Genomic DNA, 26,741 nt, shown 5'->3' with positions numbered 1-26,741 from the left:
TTTCCCCCCACCCCCAAATCTATTTGATTGGGTCATTATCTCTAAATATAAATATTTAAACATAGTATTTTACTACACTTACCTGAAGATTTTTACCATATGGAATTCTTGTTTAAATAGGCTTTTCCTTTCTCAATGAAAGCTGACACCTCACACTTTATTTTGATATCTTCTATGAAGAAATTGCTCATAGAATGGTTATTTGATTCCCACTCCATCTACATCATGTCTTCCTGGTAGATGTGCTGAATTTGAATTTCTAAACATAGCTCTCTAGATTGTGAAAAAGCCATGAATTCCAGTATTTATTAATTCTGTTAAAGGAGTTCTTGGCATCTGAAAAGGAAACCAAGATATTTCCCTCCATTCCTTTTTCAAATTCCTTTTATTATTTTGCTGAAGTTAAATAATACATTATTATGCTCTATTTCTGGGATGGCAAACCTATGGCGTGCGTGCCACAGGTGGCACGTGGAGCCATTTGTCAGGGCACATGAGGCATTGCCCTGTCAGCTGGCCAGCGCGCATACGCGTGCTGGCCAGCTGACTTTGGCCTTCTTTTGAGGTCATTTTTCGCCCTCCCCAGGTTCCAGAGGCTTTATAGGAGCATGGGGAGGGCGAAAACAGCCTCCCCACCCCCCGGAGGCCTTCCGGAGGCTTCAGGAGCTTCCCTGAAACCTCCGGAGCTCAAAAAAACAGCCCTACAAGCAAATCGGAAGTTCATTTTTTGCCCTCCAGGGCCTTCAGGGACATCTCCGGAAAGCCCCCGAGGGCTAAAACCAGCCCTATGAGCAAACCGGAAGTCTGTTCCTGCTGTTCACTGCTCTATTTCCTTTCTAATACCAAGAATTTGTATTACTGTAGGAGATGACCAGGATGAGCCTGAGGGAGGGGTCAAACATGGCCTCAGTCACGAGTCCCTGTGCACCCACAAGAACTCTGTCCATTCCACTTGAATACCTCTCTTATCTCCCGCTCATTTCCTTTGACCGCTAGTAGCTCAAATTCTTGTAGAGAGTTTAAGCTTGCAGTAAATCTTTATACTTATTTGAACTGCCTGAATCTTGTGATTTCCCCTGCCCTTGACAATTACGCTTTGATGTTCCCCTTTTAGGGTTATTTTTGCTGTCTCTAAAAATATTTTAAATAACACATTTTTCTGATCCAAATTAAATAGATTTGTGGGGTGGGGAGACTGTTCCTTAACATGCTTTATATAATAACTTCAATTTTCTGTCTTTCTTTTTTAATCCGTTTGATTTCTCCTCTTTTATTTATTATTCTGTTATAATTATTATTATTTCAAAACTGGTAAAGGTTGCAGTGGGGGAAATAGTGAAGGTGACCAATGGGGAGCATCTCCCAGCTGATCTCATCTGTCTGTCCACAAGGTTAGAATGAATCGGTTCTAGAATAAATGTGTTTCTGGGTCCGTCTATTAAACCAAGGCAGAAAAGGATTCTGCTGTGAACAGATTGCAGAATGTTTCACTATGCACAAACATGCATTCAGATGAAAGTACAAGGGAATGTTCGACTTTGTCTAAGCTAATAGCAATAGCACTTAGACTTATATAGTGCTTTACAGCCCTCTGTAATCTGTATGATTATTATAGCCGTATGTGCAATTAAACACCCGTGTACTTCATCATACGTTCCACTGAAATTAATCGGACAAACTTATAAATCAAGAGTGTTAGGATTGCACTTAATGCAGAAATAGTTGATCAACTTCCAGATTTATTCTATAAAATAAGCCAATGACTAAAATAAACTGTTTTGATGAAGTTATTATGCAGATACCATCTAAAGTTTTAAACTCGAGTCCCTTGAGGAAGATGGGCTGTCTAGAAACATGAACTATAAATCATATGATCATAAATCATACCATAGAGAACTTCATGTTTGACAATAATTTTATACAACACTTTTGTTGTTAACAAATGATACATTTTGAGAATTCTAGAGGACCCACAGCACAGACCTAAATGTTGCATGCTTTATATTGCATGCATTTGGATTTGTTGATGGATGAACAGCATGCTACCTCAATAAAAGCAGTTTTTATGTAGATTCTATGTTTGGATTGCATTTTGTTTGACATCATTAATTTTATTTGATTACAGTGATGAATGTCAAAATATATTAATTTCGGTAATGAAACATATTTTCCCGATCTTTGATGTTCCACTCATTTATTTTCAATGTTCTTCAGAAAATATTCACTCAAATGTAAACAAATTTGATAAATAGGGCTTATTTTAAATTATATGTACATAATTTGGTAGCTTTCCAATGCAATCCTATGCACATATGATTATTCAGAATTAAACTAGTTTGAATTGAGTAGAGGTACTCCTAGATCAGTGGATCTCAACCTTCCTAATGCCGCGATCCTTTAATACAGTTCATCATGTTGTGGTGACCCCCAACCATAAAATTATTTTATGTTTTCCGTATTTTTTTGAAAATATGTGTTTTCCGATAGTCTTAGGTGACCCCTGTGAAAGGGTCGTTCGACCTCCAAAAGGGGTCCCAACCCACAGGTTGAGAACCACTGTCCTAGATAGATGTATAAAAGATTGCAAACACTGTGTATATTTGTTAAATCATATGAAATATGTCCGGATTTAAATATGTTTCATATACTGAAACTGAAATAATTTGCATGTTAATTTGTAATCAGTCAATTACATTTTCAAAAAGACTGACCTTTAAAACGTAAGTGTAAAGTGAAGAAATTCCTGATTAAATATGGATGCGCTTTGCAACTTTACTAAATATTCAACATTTACTAAATATATTTTTGACATAAATGCAAGATCAACATTATATGTATTTTGGGAGAGGTGGTATTTTCATACAATGCATTTAATTACAATGCAATTACAATACAAGGCATTCAATTACAATTATGTTGACTGTGATTTTTGTCTTTTTTTTTTTGCCAGCTACTTCCTGAATAGAACAGATTTGCTTAATAATTCCCAAATTTATTTAACGACCACCACAAAAGTCATAAAATCAGACGCAGTCACTTTTTGGCCTGCTTTGTGATTGCAATGATTTATAATCAAAGTTCTGGGCTCAATTACTGTTATATGTCAAGGACTTCCTATATGTTGCATAATTATTTATTTTGTGTTACTTTCTTTATTAAAAAAAAAACTAGAGAATTTATGTTATTCAAACCTATGGATTGCAAGCTTAGTTTCTTGTCAAACTATTTAGCTTGCTTTTTCTGTCCAACAAAGATCTGGAGTCAGTGAATTTCTACCGGTCATTAATGAAGTCAATATGAATAATTTTCTTTACATATTTTAAGGGTCATTGTCTGAAAATGTAAATTAGTTCATATTTTGTTTAATGACAATAATATAAACTAAAGAATGATGTTGTATTTCAGTGAAAATAGATTCTGGACTGCTTAATTTATAAAATGGATCTTCTCTTTTCTATAAGTGAGCCGCAAGCTATGTGCTACATTGAAACATCAAATTTAGATGGCGAAACTAATTTAAAAATACGACAGGTAAGAAGTATGTTTTTCCCTCTCTATTATCTTACTTTATATTGCTTCAAGATAATTCTCAGTGCATAGTTCACAGTATAAAGGAGAATCTTAAAGGGCAAAAAAAAAAAAAAAAGCATTAAGGGACAGGAACGTTCATTTAAGTCCTCAAGAGATGTAGGCACTGATCCAAAGTGTATTGCATACTATTGATGTTAGTCTGTTATTTACATAAAGAAGAATCCGCATTTTAAGAAGCGTAGTTTTACCTGTAAAGTATTGATAATGTATATCCCTTCTTGCATTTTCAGAATGCAAGTATAAAAATTAATAACGCTTCAATTTTATGTTTGCAGTCTTCTCAATCCTTTCAGTTTTATTAGGCGTTTCACTTTATACTCAATTTTGTGAAAAATCTTACGTGGGAAATTGGGCACTGCAGGTGAACCGGGAGGGGGGAAGAAAAACGAGAGGACAGTATCATTCATAAAAAGATAAACAGATTTTTTTATAATGAAAATGTATACTTAAAATATGAATACGTTATCAGCTGATAAATGATTAGGGCCAGTGCAAAGGTGTGGGGGTGTGTGTGTGTATATATATATATATATATATATATATATATATATATATATATATATATATATATATATATATATATATATATATATATATATATATATATATACATACATACATACATACATACATACATACATACATACATACATACACACACACATACACACACACACACACACACACACACAAACATACATGGGCTGAAATGGGCGAATGCAGCTTAGGGCAGAGAAGAAATATTTGAAATTTTGCTTTTAGTTGTCTTAAATTTGTCACGTCAGCCGTGCAAAGAATTATGGCAACTATCGTTGTAGGCAACTTGGAAGTTTAATCAGTCGTCATGCAGTTTGTATTTTGGCTTAGAGTGATATTTCTGAATCTTTCCATTCTGTCTTTAACTTTATTATGAACCACTTAAAACCATAATTAAAAACACAGACTTTATTATATAGATAAATTTCTGTGTGCCTGTGTTTCTAGCTGACAATAATTTATATGAGGCACAGTTTGTTGCTCCAAACAATATGACATCCTGTTCTTAAATAAAAATAAATCAGTTTTCAATATCTTGATAATTATATGGAATTAAGGAAAAAAGAGCTTGTGAAACTGAAGCTAAGTGCAGGATGAATTTGCTTATACACATCATGGTATAATATGATTTACCATTACCGGTGAATGCAACTAATAAATTAATAAATAGATGTAAACACCCATATACATATAGGAAATCATAAGCTTGTGTTACTTATTCTTAATTTTTCATTATCGCATTAAGAACACTTTTATTCAAACAGGGCTTACCACTGACCGCTGATATAAGGGACATTGACAACTTGGTGAGACTTTCAGGCAAAATTGAATGTGAGAGTCCTAATAGACATCTCTATGACTTTGTTGGAAATATTAGACTAGACAACCATGGGTATGTAAACCTTTGAGTGCAATTTCTTTCATAATATTTCTAAAATCTATAAAAAAAATAGAATATTGATATTGATGGAAAGAATATTTTCATTGCTGCGTTTTAACAAAAAATAATGTATATGTCAGCTGTATTAATTTCAGTTGACTTTCACTGTTTAAAGTTCTAGTAATACCCATCTCCTGAACCCATTTTATAAGTAAATATTAATTCATCCTGCCATTGAAAAAAAAAAGTTTGGCCATTTTATTTCAGCATCATTGTTCAAACCTTAAAGTTTGGAGAAAAAAAGGGAATGAAACAGAACAGGTTTTAATCATGAAAACAATCACAAGTATTTATAATTATGGTTTGGCTTTTACTCTTCATTTTACACATTCACTTCCTAGACCTGTTTCTAATCTTAACAACTTAAAATGAATGCCTCTCTTATCTGATTCCTTAACCCCATTACTCGGACCTCAATAAGTATTTTACTCCAAGCATCCTAAAACACCCATTATGCCAGAGAATCAGAATCATAATAGAGCTGGAAGCAACACTTCAAACGTCATAAATGTGAATCAGTTGTCAGGCGCCAATTGTAAATTACGTGACCATGGGGACGCTGCCACAGTCAGAAGTGTGAAAAATGGTCATAAGTCACTTTTTTTCAGTGCCATTGTAACTTCGAACCACCATTAAACAAACTTGTAAGTCCTTCACTTATCTGTATCTCCTTCCCCAAAGGAGCTGATGCAAAACAAAAATAAATTTGTGAAACAAATTGTGAAACAATTGGAACATTCAGTTAGAATGTTTCAAATGTCTTAAGTTCAGACCAAAGGAAAGTTGAGACATTTTGAAACTTCCACTATTTATGGAAACTCAAAACAAACTGGTTGCTTTCTTAATTTTCAAGCTTGGAGGCAAGGTAGTCATTGATAAACAAAATTAAGTAGTAACTATCATGCAATTTACAAAAAAATTGGCAAGAGTGGATTATTGTAAGTATTTCTATAGCCTACTATAGAAGCAATACTTTATAACATTTCTAAAGCCTAAATGTTGCTTGGACAAGCAGCAGAGAACTGAACCCAGAAATGGGAAATGTATTCAGTTTTAACTGTGTTTGTGAATCCACAGGAAAAATCCTCCATTAGCTTGAGACCACTTTCTATGCAGGCATAGCATAATTGGCATTATGCAACAAACAAACAAACAAAAAAGCAGCACAATTGTGCATTTGTCAGCACAAAAGCTCAACAAATGTAACAATGCATCTATTATTCACATGCACAACGCACATTTTTGTATTTGGCTGTTTGCTGGCAAAGCTCAACATACAAAAGCATAATTTGCTGGAAAATCTCAACAACCATAACGGGAATATCTCTAAATGGTCATGAACCACACACATTTTTGTTAAGTGGCACTCTATCAACAAAAGCACAACAGGAATTATCTATGGTTGTGTTTGTCCACAAAAGAAAATACGAAGCACACAGCAAATACATAATCCGCAACATCATGTTACAATCTACGAGCTTACTTTTCATCTAGAAGAATTTAATAGCAATAAACATAACCTGGATGTATGGATGGCAAATCTAGACAGCAGACTAAAAAGCAGAGACATCGCCCTGCCAGAAAAAGTGCATATAGTCAAGGCTGTGGTTTTCCCACTTGCAATGGATGGCTGTGAAGGTTGGACCACAAGGAAGGCTGAGAGCACCAAAGAATGGAGGCCTTTGAACTCTGGTGCTGGAGAAGAAGACTCCTGCATTGAGTCCCTTGGACTGCAAGGCGATCAAACCGGTCAGTGCTAGAGGAGATCAACCCTGACTGCTCTTTAGAAGGCCAGATCCTGAAGATGACACTCAAATCCTTTGGCCACCTAATGAGAATGAAGAAGGACTCCCTGGAGAAGAGCCTCATGCAGGGAAAGATTGAAGACAAAAGGAGGAGGAGATGACAGAGAAGGAGGTGGCTGGATGGAGTCACTGAAGCAGTCGGTGTCAGCTTCAATGGACTGCAGAGGATGGAAGAGGACAGGAAGGCCTGGAGAAACCTTGTCCATGGAGTCACGATGAGTCGGATACGACTTCGCAACCAACAACAACAACAATAACCTGGATGTACAAAAAGATCTAGCCTCTGAGAAACGTGGTTAATGCCATATTCTCTATTCCATTTAGCTAGTTCCATTCAATACTAACTGAGGTTACAATCCAAGTCTCTGTGGCAAAAGGATGTTACTTGCAGGGGACTATTTTGTGTTAGAAATGGTTTGCATATCCTGATTTCCCAATTGGTAGATATGTACCTAAAACCCAATATTAAGAAGTGAGGCCTGCAAAGTTCAGCTGATTCTGGCATAGGTTCCAGGCCATCCAAAATGAAATCTTGGATTGCAGAAGACCTCCTTTCAATGGGTTCAGCAGCATTTTAACATCCGGATGGTTTCCACTAACATGGAAAAGAAATTAAAGGAAGAACCAAAGGGAAAAACAACATCATATATCAAGATTTACGATGCTCCCTGGACAAAAATGGGTAGCAGCTTGATTTTATCAGCAGCACAAAGAAAAAAGAAGAGAGAAGTCAAGCCCTTTTGTAGATTAATCACCTGACAGCAAATAAAGATTAAAAGCTAAACTGAAACGCTTTTTCTAGTACTGTTACTAATGGTGCAAGAGGCCTTATTGATTAATATGTACTACCTCTGTCTTTTTCACTCTTTAAAAAAAATATCCCTAATGAACAAGGAAAATGGTGGTGAGGCTTAATCGTGTGACCTATATTAAATCAGGATGTGACTCAATTTTGGATGCAATGATCAGTTGCAAGGATTGACAGGACGATAAAAATATGAGTACAAAATAGCAATTTAGCTGTGTACAATGCAAAGAGAAACATAACAAACCCAATGGCAGAATAAAAATTATGTTCTTATTAATTATTATTATTATTCCCATTAAAAAGTAGCATTTAATTAATGTGCCTAAGAATTTCCCCCCCAAAACCCAATCTGTTTCTATATTAATGTTTCTGAAGAATTATTTTGTGATCGATTCAATGTGGCTTAATTTTTGCTGTCTTCTCTTTTAGGACTGTCCCACTGGGGCCTGACCAGATTCTTCTGCGTGGTGCTCAACTCAGAAATACACAGTGGGTTCATGGAATCGTTGTTTATACAGGACATGATACAAAACTTATGCAGGTTTGTCTCCTAACCGAGAATAACCTTGTATGTTAAAGCTCTTTGGACCTTCTGCTCTATATTTATGCCATAATGGACAGGAGCAAAAGGTCGCCCGATTGGGTAATAAATTGGAAGCATGACCATACAGGTAGTCCTCAACCTACAACAGTTCATTTAGTGACTGTTCAAAGTTACAACATTGAGAAAAAGAGATGACCATTTTTCACACAATCGTTGCAGCAGCCTCATGGTCACATGATCAAAATTCAGATGCTTGGTAACTGACCCATGTTTATGACAGATGCAGTTTCCCAGATAGCAGATTTGCGTAACCATTGTGGCAACAAAGGTCGTAAAATGGGGCAAAATTCATTTAACTGTCTCAGCAACAAAAAATTTAGACTCCAGTATAGTCATAAGTTGGGGACTATCTGCACAAAGGAACACTTAACACCATGAATTTGCTATACAGATCAAAAAAAATAGTTGGCCTTCATTATTATTGGGTAAATACGTTGGTATCATTTGACACATATCAAGGTTATATCCTTCGCTTTCTCAGTTCACTGGATAAACATATGACTCATAAATTAATAAATAAAAGTGTGCATTTATTTTACTGTCAAATTAAATCGGCAGTAATTTATTTATAGGACAACAAAATCCCATGTTATATAAAAGACAATCAACCTTCTTATCACATACACTTCAATTATTTGTTAATTTTTAAAATGCCACAACAGTCTCATATGGCTACCAAAATCTAATGTATCACTCTTTTTAGCATTTATTTCAACAGTAGTTCCTATTGTTTATTTATTGACACCATCAATGGAATGTACCACCTAAGTTAAAACTGTACTGTGTTTTTCAAGCCTTTATAGAATAGAATAGAATGTACATGTATAAAAACAGCTCTGTGTATGTATGTTCCAGCATAGCTCTGGGACGCCCTGAGCAATTTCAACCAAACTTGGTACACAGATAACTTACTCTCTATAGAGAAATACTGTGGGGGTGAGACACCCCTAACACCCCTCTGGGTATGTGTTCTGTTAAGATACAGCCTGTTGTGCCTTAAAATGGCTTCTATTGTGCAGCGCAATGGAGTTGCCATGGTAACGGCTTCACAGTACTTCCACAAGGGGGCTCCCTCTGGTAGGGGGGAAAATCCAACATTAGAAATTACATTTGGTCCTGACATTCCCCCCTATAAATAAATATCTGGGCAACGCCGGGTTATCGGCTAGTAAGCTATATCAGTAATTGATATGAATATTTAAGATGATTAAAGCATGAAAATATCCTTAGACATTAAAGAAAAGGAAATAAAATAGCATGTGAATGTCATATTTACTTGTGGACCCTCCTTTTCTTCCACAGAACTCAACAAGCCCACCTCTTAAGCTGTCTAATGTGGAAAGAATTACAAATATACAAATTCTGTTTTTGTTCTGCATTCTTATTGCCATGTCTCTAGTTTGTTCCATTGGTGCAGCTATATGGAATCAAAAGCACGAAGGAAAAGACTGGTACATCAACCTAACCTGTAAGCCGCTTAAAACAAGTGCATTTTTTGTGCCATATTGATATCTATATCTTACTTTACGTCTATAAAGTAAAATAAGTGTGTGATGCGTCCTTCCTGTTTAAAACAGTATTATGGTTAATATTGACTAAAAGTTTTAAATGAAATTTTTAATATAGTTGGTAACTTGAAGAATTGTGTGTGCGCGCGCACTTGCATAACCATATACAAATTCACCAGAAGACATATTTGTCCAGGTTCAAATAAGAAATTGTGTGAAGCCCTGTCCCGTAGTTGCATTTCATACATTATTTCAAAGAGTCTAAATGAATAGAACAGAACAGAACATAATTCTTTATTGGCCAAGTGTGATTGGACACACAAGGAATTGGTCTCCGGTACATAAGCTCTCAGTGTGCATAAAGATATAAGTGATAAGTCATGATCATAGTCATAAATGCATTTATCGGGAATCATAAAATACAACATTTAGTGATAGTCATAGGATACTAAATAAGCAATCAACATAAATAATCCTAGGAGACTAAATAAAACAAATAATACAATCTTAGTAATATTTTGACAGTGCTGTGGGAATGGATTGTTTAGCAGAGTGATGGCATTCGGGGGGGAAACTGTCCTTGTGTCTAGTTGTCTTGGTGTGCAGTGCTCTATAGTGTCATTTTGAGGGTAGAAGTTGAAACAATTTGTGTCCAGGATGTGAGGGGTCTGTAGATATTTTCACAGCCCTCTTTTTGACTCCTGCAGTATACAGGCCCTCCATGAAAGGGCAGCTGGTAGCCACTGTTTTTTCTGCAGTTCTGATTATCCTCTGAAGTCTGTGTCTGTCTTGTTGGGTTGCAGAGCCAAACCAGATAGTTATAGAGGTGCAGATGATGGATTCAATCATCCCTCTGTAGAACAGAATCAGCAGCTCCTTGGGCAGTTTGAGCTTTCTGAGTTGGCGCAGAAGGAACATTCTTTGTTGTGCTTTTTTGATGATGTTTTTGATGTTAGGTGTCCATTTTAAGTCTTTAGATATGATAGAACCTAGAAACGGGAAGGTCTCTACTGTTGCTACTGTGTTGTCTAATATTGTAAGAGGGGTGGTATAGGAGGGTTTCTCCTAAAATCTACTACTATTTCTATGGTTTTGAGTGTGTTTAGTTCAAGATTGTTCTGGTCACACCACAAAGCACCACATAGACATTAGGACATGGTATGGTGGATTTATACTTTTCTGTCCGCACTATGATCTTAACAGAGATCCAGTTTAACTTCTGTTTTCTAATTTGTTGGGTTTTTTTGACACCTCTATTCAGATTTCTTTCCAAGGCAAATAATCAGATTCAAGAGCAGGTTTCATAGGAACCAGGGTATTAGAAGAGCTTTATATATAGTTTTTTTTAAAAAAAAAACTTAAATAAATAAATTTCTAGAATTATTGTACTTAATGTTATAAATCATGCATGATTTCTCTTTGTTCTCCCTGTTTTAACAGATGGTGGAGCTAATAATTTTGGACTTAATTTCCTGACATTTATCATTCTCTTCAATAATCTAATTCCGATCAGCCTGTTAGTTACACTGGAAGTTGTTAAATTTATTCAAGCATACTTTATAAATTGGGTAAATATAAAAATTATTGTGCTATTTGCAGACTTTCTAATAATTCATTTCAAGAATAGAATATATGTTGTTTGATAATATTTGATAATACAAGCTATTTGTTAAAATAGTGCAGATTAAATTTCAGGATAAAATATCACAAAATATAATGTTACATGACTGGAGGCTTTAAATGGTATAGGTTAATGAAATCCCTTACAACTAAACCTTTTAAGATACAAGCTTACAAAAACATGTTTACGCCTAATACAAACTATGAAGTCAGATGATGAGTAGTCTAATGCATATTCTCAATGATGGAAGTCTACCTCCTAGCCCTATATCTGACTTTATATCCACATCCTATCCTCAATATTTACACATGGGAATACAATTTTGGTAAATGTTTAGTTAATGCCAAGTTCTTGCTTAATGTTTTGCTCAAAACAGATTGCAGTGGAGTGTGTGCATGAGTTAATAGCCCTTTCAGCTTTTTTATTATTATTATTTCATTAGGATATTGACATGCATTATGAACTTACAGACACTGCTGCCATGGCACGTACGTCCAATCTTAATGAAGAACTTGGCCAGGTATTTTGGATTTGGTGGGGGAAGGGGGGGGAGTTCTATTGTTTTATTAATGTGTAATTTCTTAATTTAAATTCACACAACCACCTCCTTTGTCATTTATCTGATAACTTGGCAGAATGCAAACATTCTCTATCCTATGTTTAAATGGACTGTGTTTACATTTATCCCCCAAATATGCCAGTGTAGAATTCTTGGCAGTTTTGGGGAGTTGAAGTCCACAAGTTATAAAGGGGTCACAGTTGCCCACTCCTGTCCTAGGGATGATTCTCCGCAACATGCCAGAGCCTAATGAGACTCATTTATACCAATACCCTAATTCAACCACTATTCTGAACAGGAGAACATTTATAAAGAGTCCTACAGATCTGGTAACAAAAAACAAATGAGCCTAAGTGCCATTTTTAGCAATGACTCATTACCGGAACCATTGACAAGATATCACAAATATTCTCAGTAAGCAACACTTACAATTAGTTTTTCATCTTTGTATTTTTTTAAAGTTCAATAAAATATTATGAAAGAAACAAAAAGACAAAGAGTTCCTGGAGATACAGCAGCTTTAGAGACACTTCCCAAAAAAGAGGATGTTATTTATTTAACAGCTGCTACTAGGCTTAATCCCATCCATGTAGACAGAACATAAATCTTCAAATGATCCTTCTTGAGATCCCAGTACTCCTAATTTGTGAAGTTTTTGAAAAATGGTGCTAAATTCCAAGCTGACCCGTTTATGGATCTGTTGTCTAAAACTATCCAATACTGGGGAGCGTTTGTACAATTTTTGGCTAGCATTTTCAATATGTTGAATAATTTAAGAAACCACATTGTGTTACTACAACAGGGTTGTCATATTAATGTACGCTGAGTGAAACATATTTAAGAACATTTACTTTTACTTTTTTTAAAGGTCAAATACATCTTTTCAGACAAAACAGGTACCTTGACGTGCAACGTTATGCAATTTAAGAAGTGTACTATAGCAGGAATATCTTACGGGTGAGTTCTCTTCTTATGTCATTGCTTGGTTTCATCTACCTTGCTACCTTAAAAAAAAAAAGTTGGACATTTGCAATGTCATTAAAATACTTTTGGAGAGCTCTTCAGGATCTTTTAAGTTAAAAGCAAAATAGTCTCAAAGACAATCAAAAGCCTCTGATGCATAACTATTTCAGGGCCTGTCATATCACTCTTAAGTCAGCTTCATCTGTTTAGCTGTGGAGTTCAAATGATCAATCCAGACATTTCACACAGATGCTTTTTCACTTAAACTTTAGCAACCTCTACAGCACTCTTTCCTGTGAGCCGCTGATTGTCGGATTGTTAATTATTAAAAATACAAGAAGACTAGAATACTAAAATACTAATACAGATAGTTCTCGACTTACAATAGCTTCTTTAGTAACCGTTCAAAGTTACAACAGCACTGAAAAAAGCGACTTCTGACTGTTTTTCACACCTACAACTGTTGCCGTATCCCCATAGTCATGTGATTTATATTAGGATGTTTGACAACTGCTTCATATTTATGACAGTTGCAGCATCTGGGGTCATGTGATCACCTTTTGCAACTTTCTGGCAAGCAAAGTCAATGGGGAAGCCAGATTCACTTAACGACCATGTTACTAAGTTAACAAGCGCAATGATTCACTTAACAAATACGGCAAGGAAAATCGTAAGATGGGGCAAAACTTAACCAATTTCTCACTTAGCAACATAAATTTGGGGCTCAATTGTGATTGTAAGTCAAGGATGTCCTGTACTAAAATTCTTCAGGATATGGGAGTTAAAAGAATTTGCTGTGTTCAAAGTCCATCTATAACAGTGTTTTTCAACCACTGTGCCGTGGCACACTAGTGTGCCGTGACATAGTGTAAGGTGTGCCGTGGGAGAATTACTTTATATATAGTCAATATAGGCACAGAGTTAAAAAAAATTAACATTTTCTAATGGTGGTGTGCCTCGTGATTTTTTTCATGAAAAAAGTGTGCCTTTGCACAAAAAAGGTTGAAAAACACTGATCTATAAGAACACGTGCACACTTGCATTTATTGGATTTTTAAAACACGATAGAAATTGGAACCAAAAGTTTTAGTGCTATAGACTGACGCATGTGACCCTTCTTGGACTCCTGCTTCCTCTTCTCTTATAACACCACACCTGGCTGTGCCTTGTCCTCAGGTTTAAAACCTCCCCCATCCCCGCCTTCCCTTTCTTTGCTGGCTGGGGAATTCTGGGAGTTGAAGTCTGCAAGCTTTGAAGTGGCCAAGATTGGACACCCCCGGTCTGGAGTTGCCAGAGCTGCATGCTTGAGTTATGTAAGGCAGGCCGTGCACTCCAGGGCCCTAATTAAATAGGACTCCAAATACCATTGATCACTTTTTAAAACCTACAGTTTCAATGGCATTAATGGGTCACTAGATCATTTGTGGATTTTTTTTTTTTTTTGCTTTAATTTCTTACTGATGAGCTTCAAGCCTTTCTTAGCTTTCTTAACTATTTCTCTATGTTGTTCTGCCTTCTTTACATTTCATACAGCCATTCTCCTGAGACGGATGATTTTGGCTGTACTTCGGATGAGTGGTAAGCACTAATTTTTGTTGCTATTTCCTTTCTACTCGCAATGATCTATAACTGTTATTAACATACTGAAACTGAGTGTATATAGAGAAAGTAATTCTGAAACAGTACCTTCAAATAAACATTTCTTCTATTGAGAAGTGGGATTTGACTCATCAATTGCAAAGATAATTTATTGCTCATCCATTTTTTTAGAGTGAGTAAGCTTTACTAAACATTACTTCACTCAAATATAAATAACTTGGTTTTGAAATCTTCATATTAGAATTATTAGAGCATTACAGTATAATTTTACAGCATTATCAAAAATATCCATATACGTTCATCAAAACTCAATGTCTAGGAAACCATTATTTGTTATCAGAGGCTGACTTGATTTTTAATCCATGGGAAAGGTCTGATTTTGATATGATTTGAAAGGGTAAATTAACTAATATTTCATTCTATATATTTATCATCATTTTATGTTGAACCCAGTTAAATATGTTGTACTACTTAATCAAACTATAAGTATGTGGATGGTAATTAAAATGTGAGATGCCTCCTTAAATACAAATTAAATACAAATCTTGTGTAACCATTATTTCAAAAAAGATGTAAACAGAATCTACATGATTTAATGAAGCTGGTTTTTTGAAATCAAATATACAGTATGTAGTAATTGTTTCATTGCTTTCATTTTTATTTTTAGCCAGAGTCCACAAACAAGGGAAGAAAAAACATTTAGCGACTCATCATTACTGGAAAATCTGCAAAGCAAACATGTAAGATGCAGAAATACCCTGATGCAAAATAAATAATAACTTCAAAACTAACATAAAATAGGAGGAAAAGGGGCCATTATGTACATTCGCCAGTTACTTACAAAGTAATAAAGGCAGGATAAAACTCTAATAAAATAAATACAGAATAACAGAGTTGGAGGTCTTCTAGTCCAACTCCCTGTTCAAGCAGGAGACCCTATAGCATTTCAGGCCAATGGTTGTCCAATCTCTCCTTAAAAACTTCCAGTGTTGGAGCATTTACAACTTCTGGTGACAAGCAGCTCCACTGTCTAATTGTTCTCACTGTTCGGAAATTTCTCCTTAGTTCTAGGTTGCTTCTCTCCTTGAATAGTTTCCATCCTTTGCTTCTTGTCCTGCCCTCAGGTGCTTTGGAGAATAGCTTGACTCCCTCTTCTCTGTGGCAGCCCCTCAGATATTGAAAGACTGCTATCATGTCTCCCCTGGTCCTTCTTTTCATTAAATTAGACATATCCAATTCCTACAACCATTCATCGTATGTTTTAGCCTCCGGTCCCCTAATCATCTTTGTTGCTCTTCTCTGCACTCTTTCTAGAGTCTCAACATCTTTTTTATAGTGTAGTGATCAAAACTGGAAAAAAAATAATCATGATTATCAGAAGAGTTAACAATATTTATTTCCTCTTAAGGGTTTAACCATCAGTGAGTGGAGTTTTGATATGCATAAAAACAGGTCCGCAGTCAAGAAGGGAGAGGAACACTGGTCATTGTTATGACTCATAACCTTTTTTCTACCACTACCCCTTTTCCTTCATTAAGCACCTGGGTTGGTTGGTTTTTTAAAACAAAATGCATATCTTTTCTTTGTCTCTTTCATTTCCCCTACCATCTTGTTTTTCCAAGGTGAATGAGCGTTGTTGTTTTTTAAAAAGACATGTTTATATTCATATAGCTATTTTTGCACCTGTTTGTCTGTACTGTACGATTTTTAATTCTAGACAAAAGAACAATTCATTCTACTGTTTTCTGTTTTTTCAGCCAACGGCACCTATAATTTGTGAGTTTTTGACAATGATGGCCATTTGTCACACAGCTGTCCCAGAAAGGGAGGATGACAGAATAGTTTACCAAGCGGCATCTCCAGGTAAGGCTTACGCGGCAGCCCGTAATCTATGTAAAAGTTTGAACTGCTTTAACGTTCAATTACATACTTAAAGATATATTCACATTGAATGGCTGGATTAGTCTGGAGTTTATTGTAAAAAGGATGCATTGCTAACTGTAGGCTGAACATTATTCTGGGGATAATGTGGGCCTTTAAAGGGACATTTTGACTTACCACACACAAAGTCACGCCTGTAATAGGCTTTGTAGAATTTCTTCATGCAATGTAATGTGAAGAGAATGAATTCGTGCCGGTTTAGTTGAACAATGCATGCCCATAATTTATACCACCAATCATTGGAATAACAGACTGTTCTGGACAGAAGATCTTGATTTTCAAAAGTCCATGTGAAAGTCTGTGATTATATCTATGCTTGGAGGTTAGAGATAAGGAAGTAGCCTCCACACTTACCTTTATATGTCTTTGCCACTCCCTTTCTCATTTCCACTCATGGCCGTTTCCTCAACTGTTTGAAGTTACAACAGCACTGAAAAAAGGGATATATGTCCATTTTTCACACTTACGACTGTTACAGCATCCCCATGGTCATGTGCAGTGCTCTATAGCGTCGTTTTGAGGATAGTTGAAATAATTTAGGTCCAGGATGTGAGGCGTCTATAAATAGAGCCGAGGTGGCGCAGTGATTAAATGCAGCACTGCAGGCTACTTCAGCTGACTGCAGTTCTGCAGTTCGGCTGTTCAAATCTCACCGGCTCAAGGTTGACTCAGCCTTCCATCCTTCCGAGGTGGGTGAAATGAGGACCCAGATTGTTGGGGGCAATATGCTGACTCTGTAAACCACTTAGAGAGGGCTGAAAGCCCTATGAAGCGGTATATAAGTCTAACTGCTATTGCTATATAAGTCTAACTGCTAAATATTTTCATGGCCCTCTTTTTAACTCCTGCAGTGTATAGGTCCTCAATGGAAGACAGGTTGATAGTAATTGTTTTTTCTGCAGTTCTAATTATCCTCTGAAGTCTGTGTCTGTCTTGTTGGGTTGCAGAGCCAAATCAGATAGTTATATAGGTGCAGATGATGGATTCAATCATCCCTCTGTAGAACAGAATCAGCAGCTCTTTGGGCAGTTTGAGCTTCCTGAGTTGGCGCAGGAAGGACATTCTTTGTTGTGCTTTTTTGATGACAATTTTGATTTTAGGTGTCCATTTTAAGTCTTTAGATATGATAGAACCTAGAAACGGGAAGGTCTCTACTGTTGCTACTGTGTTGTCTAATGTTGTAAGAGGGGTGGTATAGGAGGGTTTCTCCTAAAATCTACTACCATTTCTATGGTTTTGAGTGTGTTTAGTTCAAGATTGTTCTGGTCACACCACAAAGCACCACAAAGACATTAGCACATGGTATGGTGGATTTATAGCTTTCTGTCTGCACTATGATCTTATCAGAGATCCAGTTTAACTTCTGTTTTACATGAACCAGGAAAGGCTATTATATGATAGAAGTCTTGTTTTGGAATCATTCTTAAATTATGAAATCTGCTTCTTTTTAACTTGGAAAAAAATGTAGTGGAAAATATATATGAATGAAATGAAATTGCGTGTGAATAAAATGAAGATGAAAAATCAAATTTCTGGTGGTCAAAACCACCAGTTTAGTTTATTGTTCTTATTGATTTGCCAGTGAAATAATAGTGTGTGTTTTGTTACAGATGAAGGAGCATTAGTTAGAGCAGCTAAGCAACTCCGTTTTGTTTTTACTGGAAGAACACCAGACTCTGTCATTATAGAATCTGTAAGTAGATTAAATTAGTAAACTGTCAAGGGTATCGTTGAGAAATCAGAAAGGCCTTTGAAGTTTTAAAAGTTTTTTTGTTGTTGCTTTTTTCCCCCCAGCTGGGTCAAGAAGAAAGATACGAATTGCTAAACGTGTTAGAATTTACAAGGTAATTACATAGGCCTTTTTAATGTCTTTTGTTTTCTCAGTCCCTTAAAAATGTTAACATTTTTTCAATTCTTCCAGTTCTAGAAAAAGAATGTCTGTGATTGTGCGCACGCCATCCGGGAAATTGAGACTCTACTGCAAAGGAGCTGTAAGTTGTCAACTCCGTTTTGTTTTTTCCAAATGTAAATTTCTGAAATTTGATTGCCAGTGATATTTTTCTCAAGGAATAAACAGATGATGACTTGTTTAGTCAGGCCACTCTCTTCTGTCCTTTTTTTTTTTTTTCTATACCAGTAAACACGAAAAAGAATGTCCTGACACATTCTCGGCTGAAGCCAATGGAGGAAACTCTTCCGCCTCTTGTTGGCTTCTTTTTAAGCTGAGGAAGGGGTGTAATTGTGTCTTTCTTTTCAGTTTTAAAGTGGGGGGGAAATGCCTACTTTCTGATGGAAAGAGGGGAACACCGCTTCAAAGTCTAGTTTTACCCTACTGTGATTTCAGTTTTATGCCTATGCATTTTGTTTGTTTAACGCAAGGTGTCCAACCTTGGTAACTTTTGAGACTTGTGGGCTTCAACTCCCACAATTGGCTGGCTGAGGAATTCTGGGAGTCGAAGTCTACAAGTCTTAAAAATTGCCAAGGACACCCCTGGTTTAACGCATCCTGGATCCCAGTTCTTGGGTACAGTGCTAAGGAATCTCCCGAAATTTAGGAGAAGATAACCTGATCACTAAAAGATTCCAGGTTTTTTTTCCTATTTTTCTAGCCTCATTTTTCTTTTGGATAAGACAGATAAAATGCTCGGGTACCTAACTGCATCTTCGGCACACATAGGCCCCTAACACTTGAAACACAACTGCCTTGTGTGTGGTTGACAAATCTACCAATGGGGAAACAGATAGGGGAAGGAGGGAGCACAAGCATTGGCCATCTCCCCCCTGGTGGTTCCCCCCCCCCCTTCCTTACATAAACAAAATCAAATTTTACTTAAAGAAAACAAATTTGGGAGGGGGGGAATCAAACATAAAAGTCTTATTTACTTACAAGGCAAAAATACTCATAAGAAAACGCCAGGTAAAGCAACAACTGGTAAATTGGTTTTTTTTAAAAAAAACCTACACACAAAACTAATAGAAAGTGGGTGTACTACTCCACCCACACCACCAGATGGTGCTGCTCCATTACGTAAGGCTCTTTCGAATAGCAACATTCAATTTTTTGGAGGGGGGGGGATGTTTAATTTAAAGCCTAAAGTTTCAATTCACAGTCCAAAATACATTATTCAGAATTCTGTGCTGTATCCTCATCAATACAGAACCAAAAACATGGGAGACAATTTTATATGTTTCATTATTGGATGTAAATTTTATTTATTTGATACACACTGCTGCATTCGGATAAACAACTCTTTAAAATAATAGTGATTTCATATATTCAGTTCATAGTTCAAAATTGGTTAAAATTCTAAAGGGTTGTTACATATAGTATTGTTTTCAATCAGTTTTTGCATTAATATAAAAATACATATGGTTGTTGTTTTTTTGCTACATAGTGGTGATTTTTTAAAAAAGAACTTTCCTTATGCTGAATTTTTTATGGAAAATGGGATATGCATTTTAATTAAATAATTAACTGTAATACTACACATTAAATAGAGTTTTTGTTGCAGAGAATCATTTTCTGGCGTAGTTTTGTTTTTACTTTTTTTTTTAATGCTCAACAAAATAGATTTTTGTTCAGTCTGTTTACTGTTACTATAGGACACGGTAATTTATGATCGTCTGGCTGAAAATTCAAAATACAAAGAAATTACCTTGAAACATTTAGAGCTATTTGCTACTGAAGGTGAGTACAGTATTACTGTTTAATTATAACAGCGTAGTAATAAATAATTGAGTATTAATAATAATATAAATAGATGATGATTGACAATAAACAGCCATGGTGGCGCAGTGCTTAGAATGCAGTGCTGCAGGCTACTTCTGCTGATCACTGGCTGCCAGCAGCTCCAAGTCTCACTGGCTCAAGGTTGACTCAGCCTTCCATCCTTCTGAGGTGGGTAAAATGAGGACCCAGATTGTTGAGGCTGACTCTGTAAACTGCTTAGAGGGGACTGTAAGCACTATCAAGCGGCACATAAGTCTAATTGCTATTGCTACTTTAAAACCTTCTGTTTTTTCAGCTGGTATGGTGCAGATTAAAAGTTTTTTTTAACCTCAATAGACGCTGCCTTTTGCTTATTTTCTGTATACTTAAATAACTGTCATTTGTCAACAAGCAAAAGAATCACATACGACCTGTGATGTCGCCTCTTTGAAATTGGCAGTTTGAGACATTTAAGACAGTAGCCAAGCATCTAAATTTTGATCATGTGACCACGGGGATGTTGCAGAGGTGATAAATGTGGGAAAAGGCCGTACATCCCTTTTTCCAGTGCCATTGTAACTAAACGGACTCAAACGGTCATTAAGTGAACTGTCGTATGTCGGGGACTCCCCGTATTGCAGTTCTGGTTGCTAGTTTTAAAGATTCAGAAATTTCAGACAGAATTTCCATTTCAGAATTCTGATTGCCTAACCCTAACTTCTAAAAAAAGAAAAAAACCCCAAACCTTTTTTTTTTTTTGCCTATAACCTGCTTGAATCCAAAGTTCCAAACTTACAGAGAAGTCATAGTTGTGGACCATTATGTGGCTGTTTTCATAGGTCTGAGGACCCTCTGCTTTGCTGTGGCTGAGATTACAGAGAGTGATTATCAGGAGTGGCTGAACGTCTATCAGAAAGCTACAACCTCTATTCAAAACAGAGCTCTGAAACTTGAAGAGAGTTATGAACTAATTGAAAAAGTAGGTGGTCCAGGTTGCTTAACTTTATGCAATGAACTTTACTGAGATCTGAATTAATTGTATGTAGATTTTTATTATAAATGAACATTGTAGCTTAGCACTGATTGAATATATATTTTTAAAAGGGGGTGGTTACCTCTTGTTTTCAGACTTCTCGATCGAAAGGTCTCTTAATACCTTAAAAGTACTTGACAAGAAACCTGCAGATGTGATTAAAAAAGGGAAGTTTGGGGATTTAAATTGTCATTTAAAAGGCACCAACCATAGCTGCACGCAAGATGGTTGTCTCTCATTGCTCAATATCCAGCAGAGAAGACTGCCCTGTGTCTTTGTCACAAGGAGCGATTGTTTGGAGCTCATTTGAATTTTGTTCTTACGAGATTTTATTTTTCTTGCAAAAAAAAAGACTTTTGGTAAGAAGTGAAAGGTGGAATAGCCACTTCACTGTAATACTAAGAATTTTCTATTAGTAAGTGCCTTCGTTTAAGGTGTTTTTGCTAAAGTACCAGGTCCTGAATCTAAATTATATTTCTTGCTTGCTTTAAGAAAAGGAAGTTAATTCTCTCCTGTTTTTTCTGAAGAATCTCCAGTTACTTGGAGCTACAGCCATAGAAGATAAGCTACAAGACGAAGTGCCTGAAACCATCGAAACACTCATGAAAGCAGATATCAAAATTTGGATTCTTACTGGAGACAAGCAAGAGACAGCTATTAACATTGGTAATATATTAAATTGAGTTGGTAAACTTAAATGTATGCTTCTTCTTCTTCTTCTTGTGCCGTATCTGTCATCGGATGTTGGCAATCATGTTGGCCATCCTATTTTTATCAACAGCCACACGAAAAAGTGGTGCTGAGTTTTGTCCAAACAATCTCTTAGATTTTGAAGCCATGTATTTATGCATATATTTAATGTACACCCACATACACACCATACTTTAATTAAAAGACTTTTAATTAAGCAGCAGGTGACAGCTTCTACCAAGTGATCATTACCACATGCCCTAGAAAAGTTTTAGCAAGTTTCTGGTTTTGGCCTGAAATACTCTGATAGCTGCGTAGCATATTTCTGTTCAATAACTTAAGGTCAAATGGATGTCACGTAAAGAATATTGGCATTTTTATTAGCATGAGAAATTTTGCAAATCCTTTAGCATTTTCCCTAATCCTGCAATTCTGTGACTTTACAAAGGCAATCTGAATTTAATCTAACTCTAATTAATATAGAAAGAGATTATATTACACAAAATAATACATTGAGGAGGGTTTTTTACACAATTGTATTTATTTATGATCTCAGAAACAATAAATTACCCGATTCTTATTTCATTGACTTCATCTTCTGACTCAACTTCCCCTCTTAAAAGAGTATATCCTATAGTTTAACATATTTTTTTCAAATAAAGATAGTGAATGTTGGCTGAGTGTGTTCTATAAAAGCAAAACACAGTATGTTATTTTTTGTGTTCTTTGTTTATTTGAAATCAAATAGAATTCTCAACTTTCTGGTGTTCTCTTTAAATATATATTCATTCAAGTGGCCTTGAATTTCCCACCAAACCTCCATATAGTAATTTAATGCCAGTTATTTTATCCAAGCCACAATATTCTTGCATTTTAATGTCTCGGTGTTAGGAATCATGTTTATATCTTTATGTATGTGTAATTACAACTTTTAAAAATCCAAACACAATGGCATACTTTTTTCCCCCTAATAGGACATTCATGTAAACTCTTGAAAAAGAACATGGGGCTGATTGTTATAAATGAAGGCTCCCTTGATGTAAGTATAGTCTAAATTTGTTTCACAGTCTATGTACCGAGTATAGACTAGTTTAAAAAATAAATATGGATTAATTATTTAGGTTTATGATTGATAGGAAGCATATAACCTCTAGGCATTTTTCTTCTTTGATCTAAATATTTTCCCAAAAGTTATGCTTTAGAAAATGTTGGTATGAAGCTAGTGTGGGGCTAAATTTTGTCATAAAAGAAAAAAATCACAAAAATCATTTCTGCAGGACATTCTATTTTGAAATGGAGCTTTGCTCACAATGCAAGCCACTATTTCTTTTAAAAATAGAAATATTGCATTTAAGAGGTAAAATTCCCCTCCCAGTTGCACAGATGGGCATGCTGACTCTTTCTCATTCTCTCATGCACACACGGACATGCACCTGCAGAGTTAGAAAATCTCAAAACTCTTGAGACTTGCTAATCTGCTAGAGAGGGCATCCTTCTCCAGTCTCCACTGTACATAGAGAAAGAATCTGGGTCGAATACCTTAGCCTAACAGTAAACAAATAGGTTTGAAGAACATCACAGTTGTTAGTTAAACAAAGCAGACTGTACACTTCTGATCTCAAAATATAGAAAAAATGCAGTGAAAATTGTTTTTTTAAACACTAGCCTTTGTCGTGCCCTGTTTTCAGTACATGTTCTGTACCTCTGTTTGGTTATTTAAAAAGAGAACTTGGAAGATTTATAATGATGGGAACTTTCTTGGCTGCAAAAACATTGTTTTCTATATCACCTACGCTACTTACGAGCTATGAAAGTGAAATGACATTATGTCAGCCTCGTTGCATCAAGAGAGTTTTCCCCGTAGCTCCAAACATGATTGCATTTTACCGGAATGCCTCAATTTGAAGAGAGATACATTCTCAACAAATCCTATCGTAGCCATTAGAACAGATACAGAAGTTATCTGTTCTAATGGCTGAGAAGGATAACCTGAAAATAAGCCCTCCCCTAAAATATTTAAACGTATGCGCAACCGGTCCGTGCCATTTCCCCACATGCACCTGCCATCCACGCAGAACGTCCTCCCGGAGGCCGCTACCACAAACCCTAGCTGCTGCGCCCCTGTTCTTAGTGGCAGCTACAAAAAAAGCAGCAGGCCCAGCAATACTCGGGCTGGCAAGAATGTGCCAAAAACAGAGGCACAACTTCCTGTTCTCTCTGGATCAGCTGATCTGTGGGCTGTGGGCCAAGGTTAAGGGGCCTCCTGCACCTCAAAAATAATAAGACCTTCCTGAAAATAAGGCCAAGCGCTTCTTTTGGGGGTCAAAAAGAAAATAAGACCCTGTCTTATTTTCGGGAAAACACAGTAGTACTGATTTTAAAAAGGCTTCAGCTGCAGTAGTCTGTTTCTTTTTGGAGGAAAATGCAAAATGCAACAATAATGTATCTTGCAAGTTTGCTTTATTAAAGTTTACCAGAAAAAAGAAGAGAGGTGGATTAACGACTAGCGTCATCTAGTTAAATAGATTTAATCCCCTAGCAAAGCCTCTCAATTGGCTTTAAATTATCCGCTAAAAGACACAACTGGTTTGCAGTGTTTCGTTGACAAAAATAATAGAGAGTTTATTTCTGAGGAAGCAAATATAGATAGAATTTTAGCGTACGGCAGTATTACATTTATGTTCAGTGTATAAAAAGCGATTAAAAGGATTCACATTTTCCAACAAATACAGCCTGATATAGCCCGAACCCAATTAAATAGGAACCTGGTTGTACAAGCATATATCAAGATTCATCCCTGCTGCTGTTGAATTTTGTACCTATTAGTCATTTTAATTGTGTTTTTAACTCCCTTGATAATGTATGTTTATAAAGTCGCTCAGAATAAAATAAACAGAACCCTAGGAACAACAGAGGTGATGTGTGTGTTTATTGTGATACTTTACAGGCAACAAGAGAGACCTTAACCCATCACTGCGGCACTCTGGGTGAGGCTTTGAGGAAGGAAAATGATTTTGCACTAATCATTGACGGCAAAACATTAAAATACGCTTTGACGTTTGGTGTCAGGCAATATTTCTTGGATTTGGCTCTGTCCTGCAAAGCCGTCATTTGTTGCAGGTAAGTCAATCAATCTTTCTTTTTTTTTCTTTCCTCATACAATTTTAAGCAGCATTCCTCCAAAATACTTTTGGTTCCAGTTGAATTTACAGTAAAGTTATCAACCCTTATGGGAACTACCTAATGTTTTATTTTATTTATTTATTTATTTGGGGAATTTATATTGCTGCCTATTCACACATAGCGACTCAAGGCGGCTTACAGAATATAAAACCTCAGATAAAAACAATTAAACTAATAAAAGAACAGTCATATGATAAATTAATATGATGAAATCACAACCCCCGGCGGCAGCACCTCACACGAGCCATTTAATGGGCTCCATCCCCCTCTGGGTTCCTCAGACCCGCTGGCAGAACCAGGTTTCAGCGCCTTCCAGAAAAGTATCAGAGTGGGGGCCGTTCTAATCGGGGGGGGGGTGATATTCCAGAGAGAGGGAACCACCACGGAGAAGGCCCTTCTTCTGGGTTCCACCAGGTATATCTCCCTCGAGGATGGGACCTGCAGCATTCCCTGCCTCCCCGCTCTGGTGGATCAGGTAGATATGACCGGCAAGAGATGGTCCCTCAGATCACCTGGTCCCAAGCCAGGAAGGGCTTTAAAGGTGGCAACCATCTATATTAGTGTTAGGCTGCTATCTCTAAAACAAAAAAGTATTTTAATTAGTATTAGCATTGATTTTTGTTCAGTGTTTACCTAGCTGGCAAAGAACCACAGTCCGCCTTCTCCATCTGGATTGATACCCTTATCCATGTGGTCCTCGAATTGCTAACTCTTGTTTAGTGACCATTTGAAATTACGACAGTAATCTATTTCCTGATGAACATTATTTAAGTTTAATAGCAATATCGGGTTTTTTTTCCTTGTTTTTTTCCTAGAGTTTCGCCTCTGCAGAAATCTGATATTGTAGAAATGGTTAAAAAACAGGTAAAGGTCGTGACGTTGGCCATTGGGGATGGAGCGAATGATGTCAGCATGATACAAACGGCACACGTCGGCGTTGGCATTAGTGGAAACGAAGGCCTCCAAGCTGCTAATTCTTCAGATTATTCAATAGCTCAGGTAAGGTCCTTCCACTTCCAGTCGAGAATATTAAAGCATTGTCACTATGTGATTGTAAGCATCAAAGGCTTAAACCCTACGTGTCTTTTTTTCCTTGTTCGTAGTTCAAGTACTTGAAGAACTTACTTCTGGTCCATGGTGCCTGGAATTACAGTAGAATTGCTAAATGCATTTTGTACTGCTTCTACAAGAACATTGTCCTTTATATTATTGAGGTAAGAATGGGCTTACATGGGGAGGGGGGTAACCACACCTCTCAATCTCCCCCCTCTCCAGAAATTTTATCTGAAAGGTATGGTTTTATCCATTTCAAACATTCCTTCCTATTTTGATTTATGAAACACAATGCAAAGAGTAATCGGCATCCTTTAGGTTTGGTGGCTGCATGATAATGCATTAATATGAACTAAAGCATAGCCAGGGAATAAATATAATCATAAAGATGTTTTTGCTGTTATTTCAGCAAGAATTATTAAGAAACATGCCTCCTAAAATATTTAAATCGCTTTAAAACCTCTTTATATTACTATATTTTAGGGTATTTGCTTCTCATTTGTTTCAGTGACTTAAATCGCCACTATACATTGATAAATTGCAATCAATTCCTATTTTCTGGATTGCTGAGAGATATAGTGTCTTAAGTTTTGTTCA

General features: G+C 36.3%; 1 protein-coding gene across 3 annotated transcripts in view; it reads left to right on the top strand.

Annotated features, from left to right (window-relative positions):
• Positions 1-26,741, top strand: part of ATP8A1 (ATPase phospholipid transporting 8A1) — a 64,253-nt gene that overhangs the window by 17,169 nt on the left and 20,343 nt on the right. For 2 of the 3 annotated variants that reach the window (XM_087724845.1, XM_087724848.1), the window contains 20 exons: positions 3,462-3,531; positions 4,893-5,020; positions 8,111-8,222; positions 9,588-9,753; positions 11,234-11,361; positions 11,857-11,934; positions 12,842-12,930; positions 14,470-14,514; positions 15,203-15,275; positions 16,293-16,398; positions 18,087-18,169; positions 18,271-18,320; positions 18,398-18,467; positions 20,080-20,164; positions 21,025-21,164; positions 21,746-21,884; positions 22,883-22,947; positions 24,856-25,028; positions 25,907-26,090; positions 26,195-26,305. In XM_087724845.1, the coding sequence (XP_087580971.1) occupies positions 3,462-3,531; positions 4,893-5,020; positions 8,111-8,222; positions 9,588-9,753; positions 11,234-11,361; positions 11,857-11,934; positions 12,842-12,930; positions 14,470-14,514; positions 15,203-15,275; positions 16,293-16,398; positions 18,087-18,169; positions 18,271-18,320; positions 18,398-18,467; positions 20,080-20,164; positions 21,025-21,164; positions 21,746-21,884; positions 22,883-22,947; positions 24,856-25,028; positions 25,907-26,090; positions 26,195-26,305 (2,095 nt within the window). Of the gene's footprint in view, positions 1-1,317; positions 1,392-3,461; positions 3,532-4,892; positions 5,021-8,110; positions 8,223-9,587; positions 9,754-11,233; positions 11,362-11,856; positions 11,935-12,841; positions 12,931-14,469; positions 14,515-15,202; positions 15,276-16,292; positions 16,399-18,086; positions 18,170-18,270; positions 18,321-18,397; positions 18,468-20,079; positions 20,165-21,024; positions 21,165-21,745; positions 21,885-22,882; positions 22,948-24,855; positions 25,029-25,906; positions 26,091-26,194; positions 26,306-26,741 lie in introns of all 3 variants that reach the window. The other variant, XM_087724847.1, reaches the window with a different exon arrangement.

This window comes from Thamnophis sirtalis, unplaced genomic scaffold (assembly GCF_051295495.1).
Source record: "Thamnophis sirtalis isolate CommonGarterSnake01/CBP01778 unplaced genomic scaffold, rThaSir2_p1.2 scaffold_10, whole genome shotgun sequence".
NCBI classification, from domain to species: domain Eukaryota; kingdom Metazoa; phylum Chordata; class Lepidosauria; order Squamata; family Natricidae; genus Thamnophis; species Thamnophis sirtalis.
This window is presented reverse-complemented; position numbering and strand designations above follow the sequence as displayed.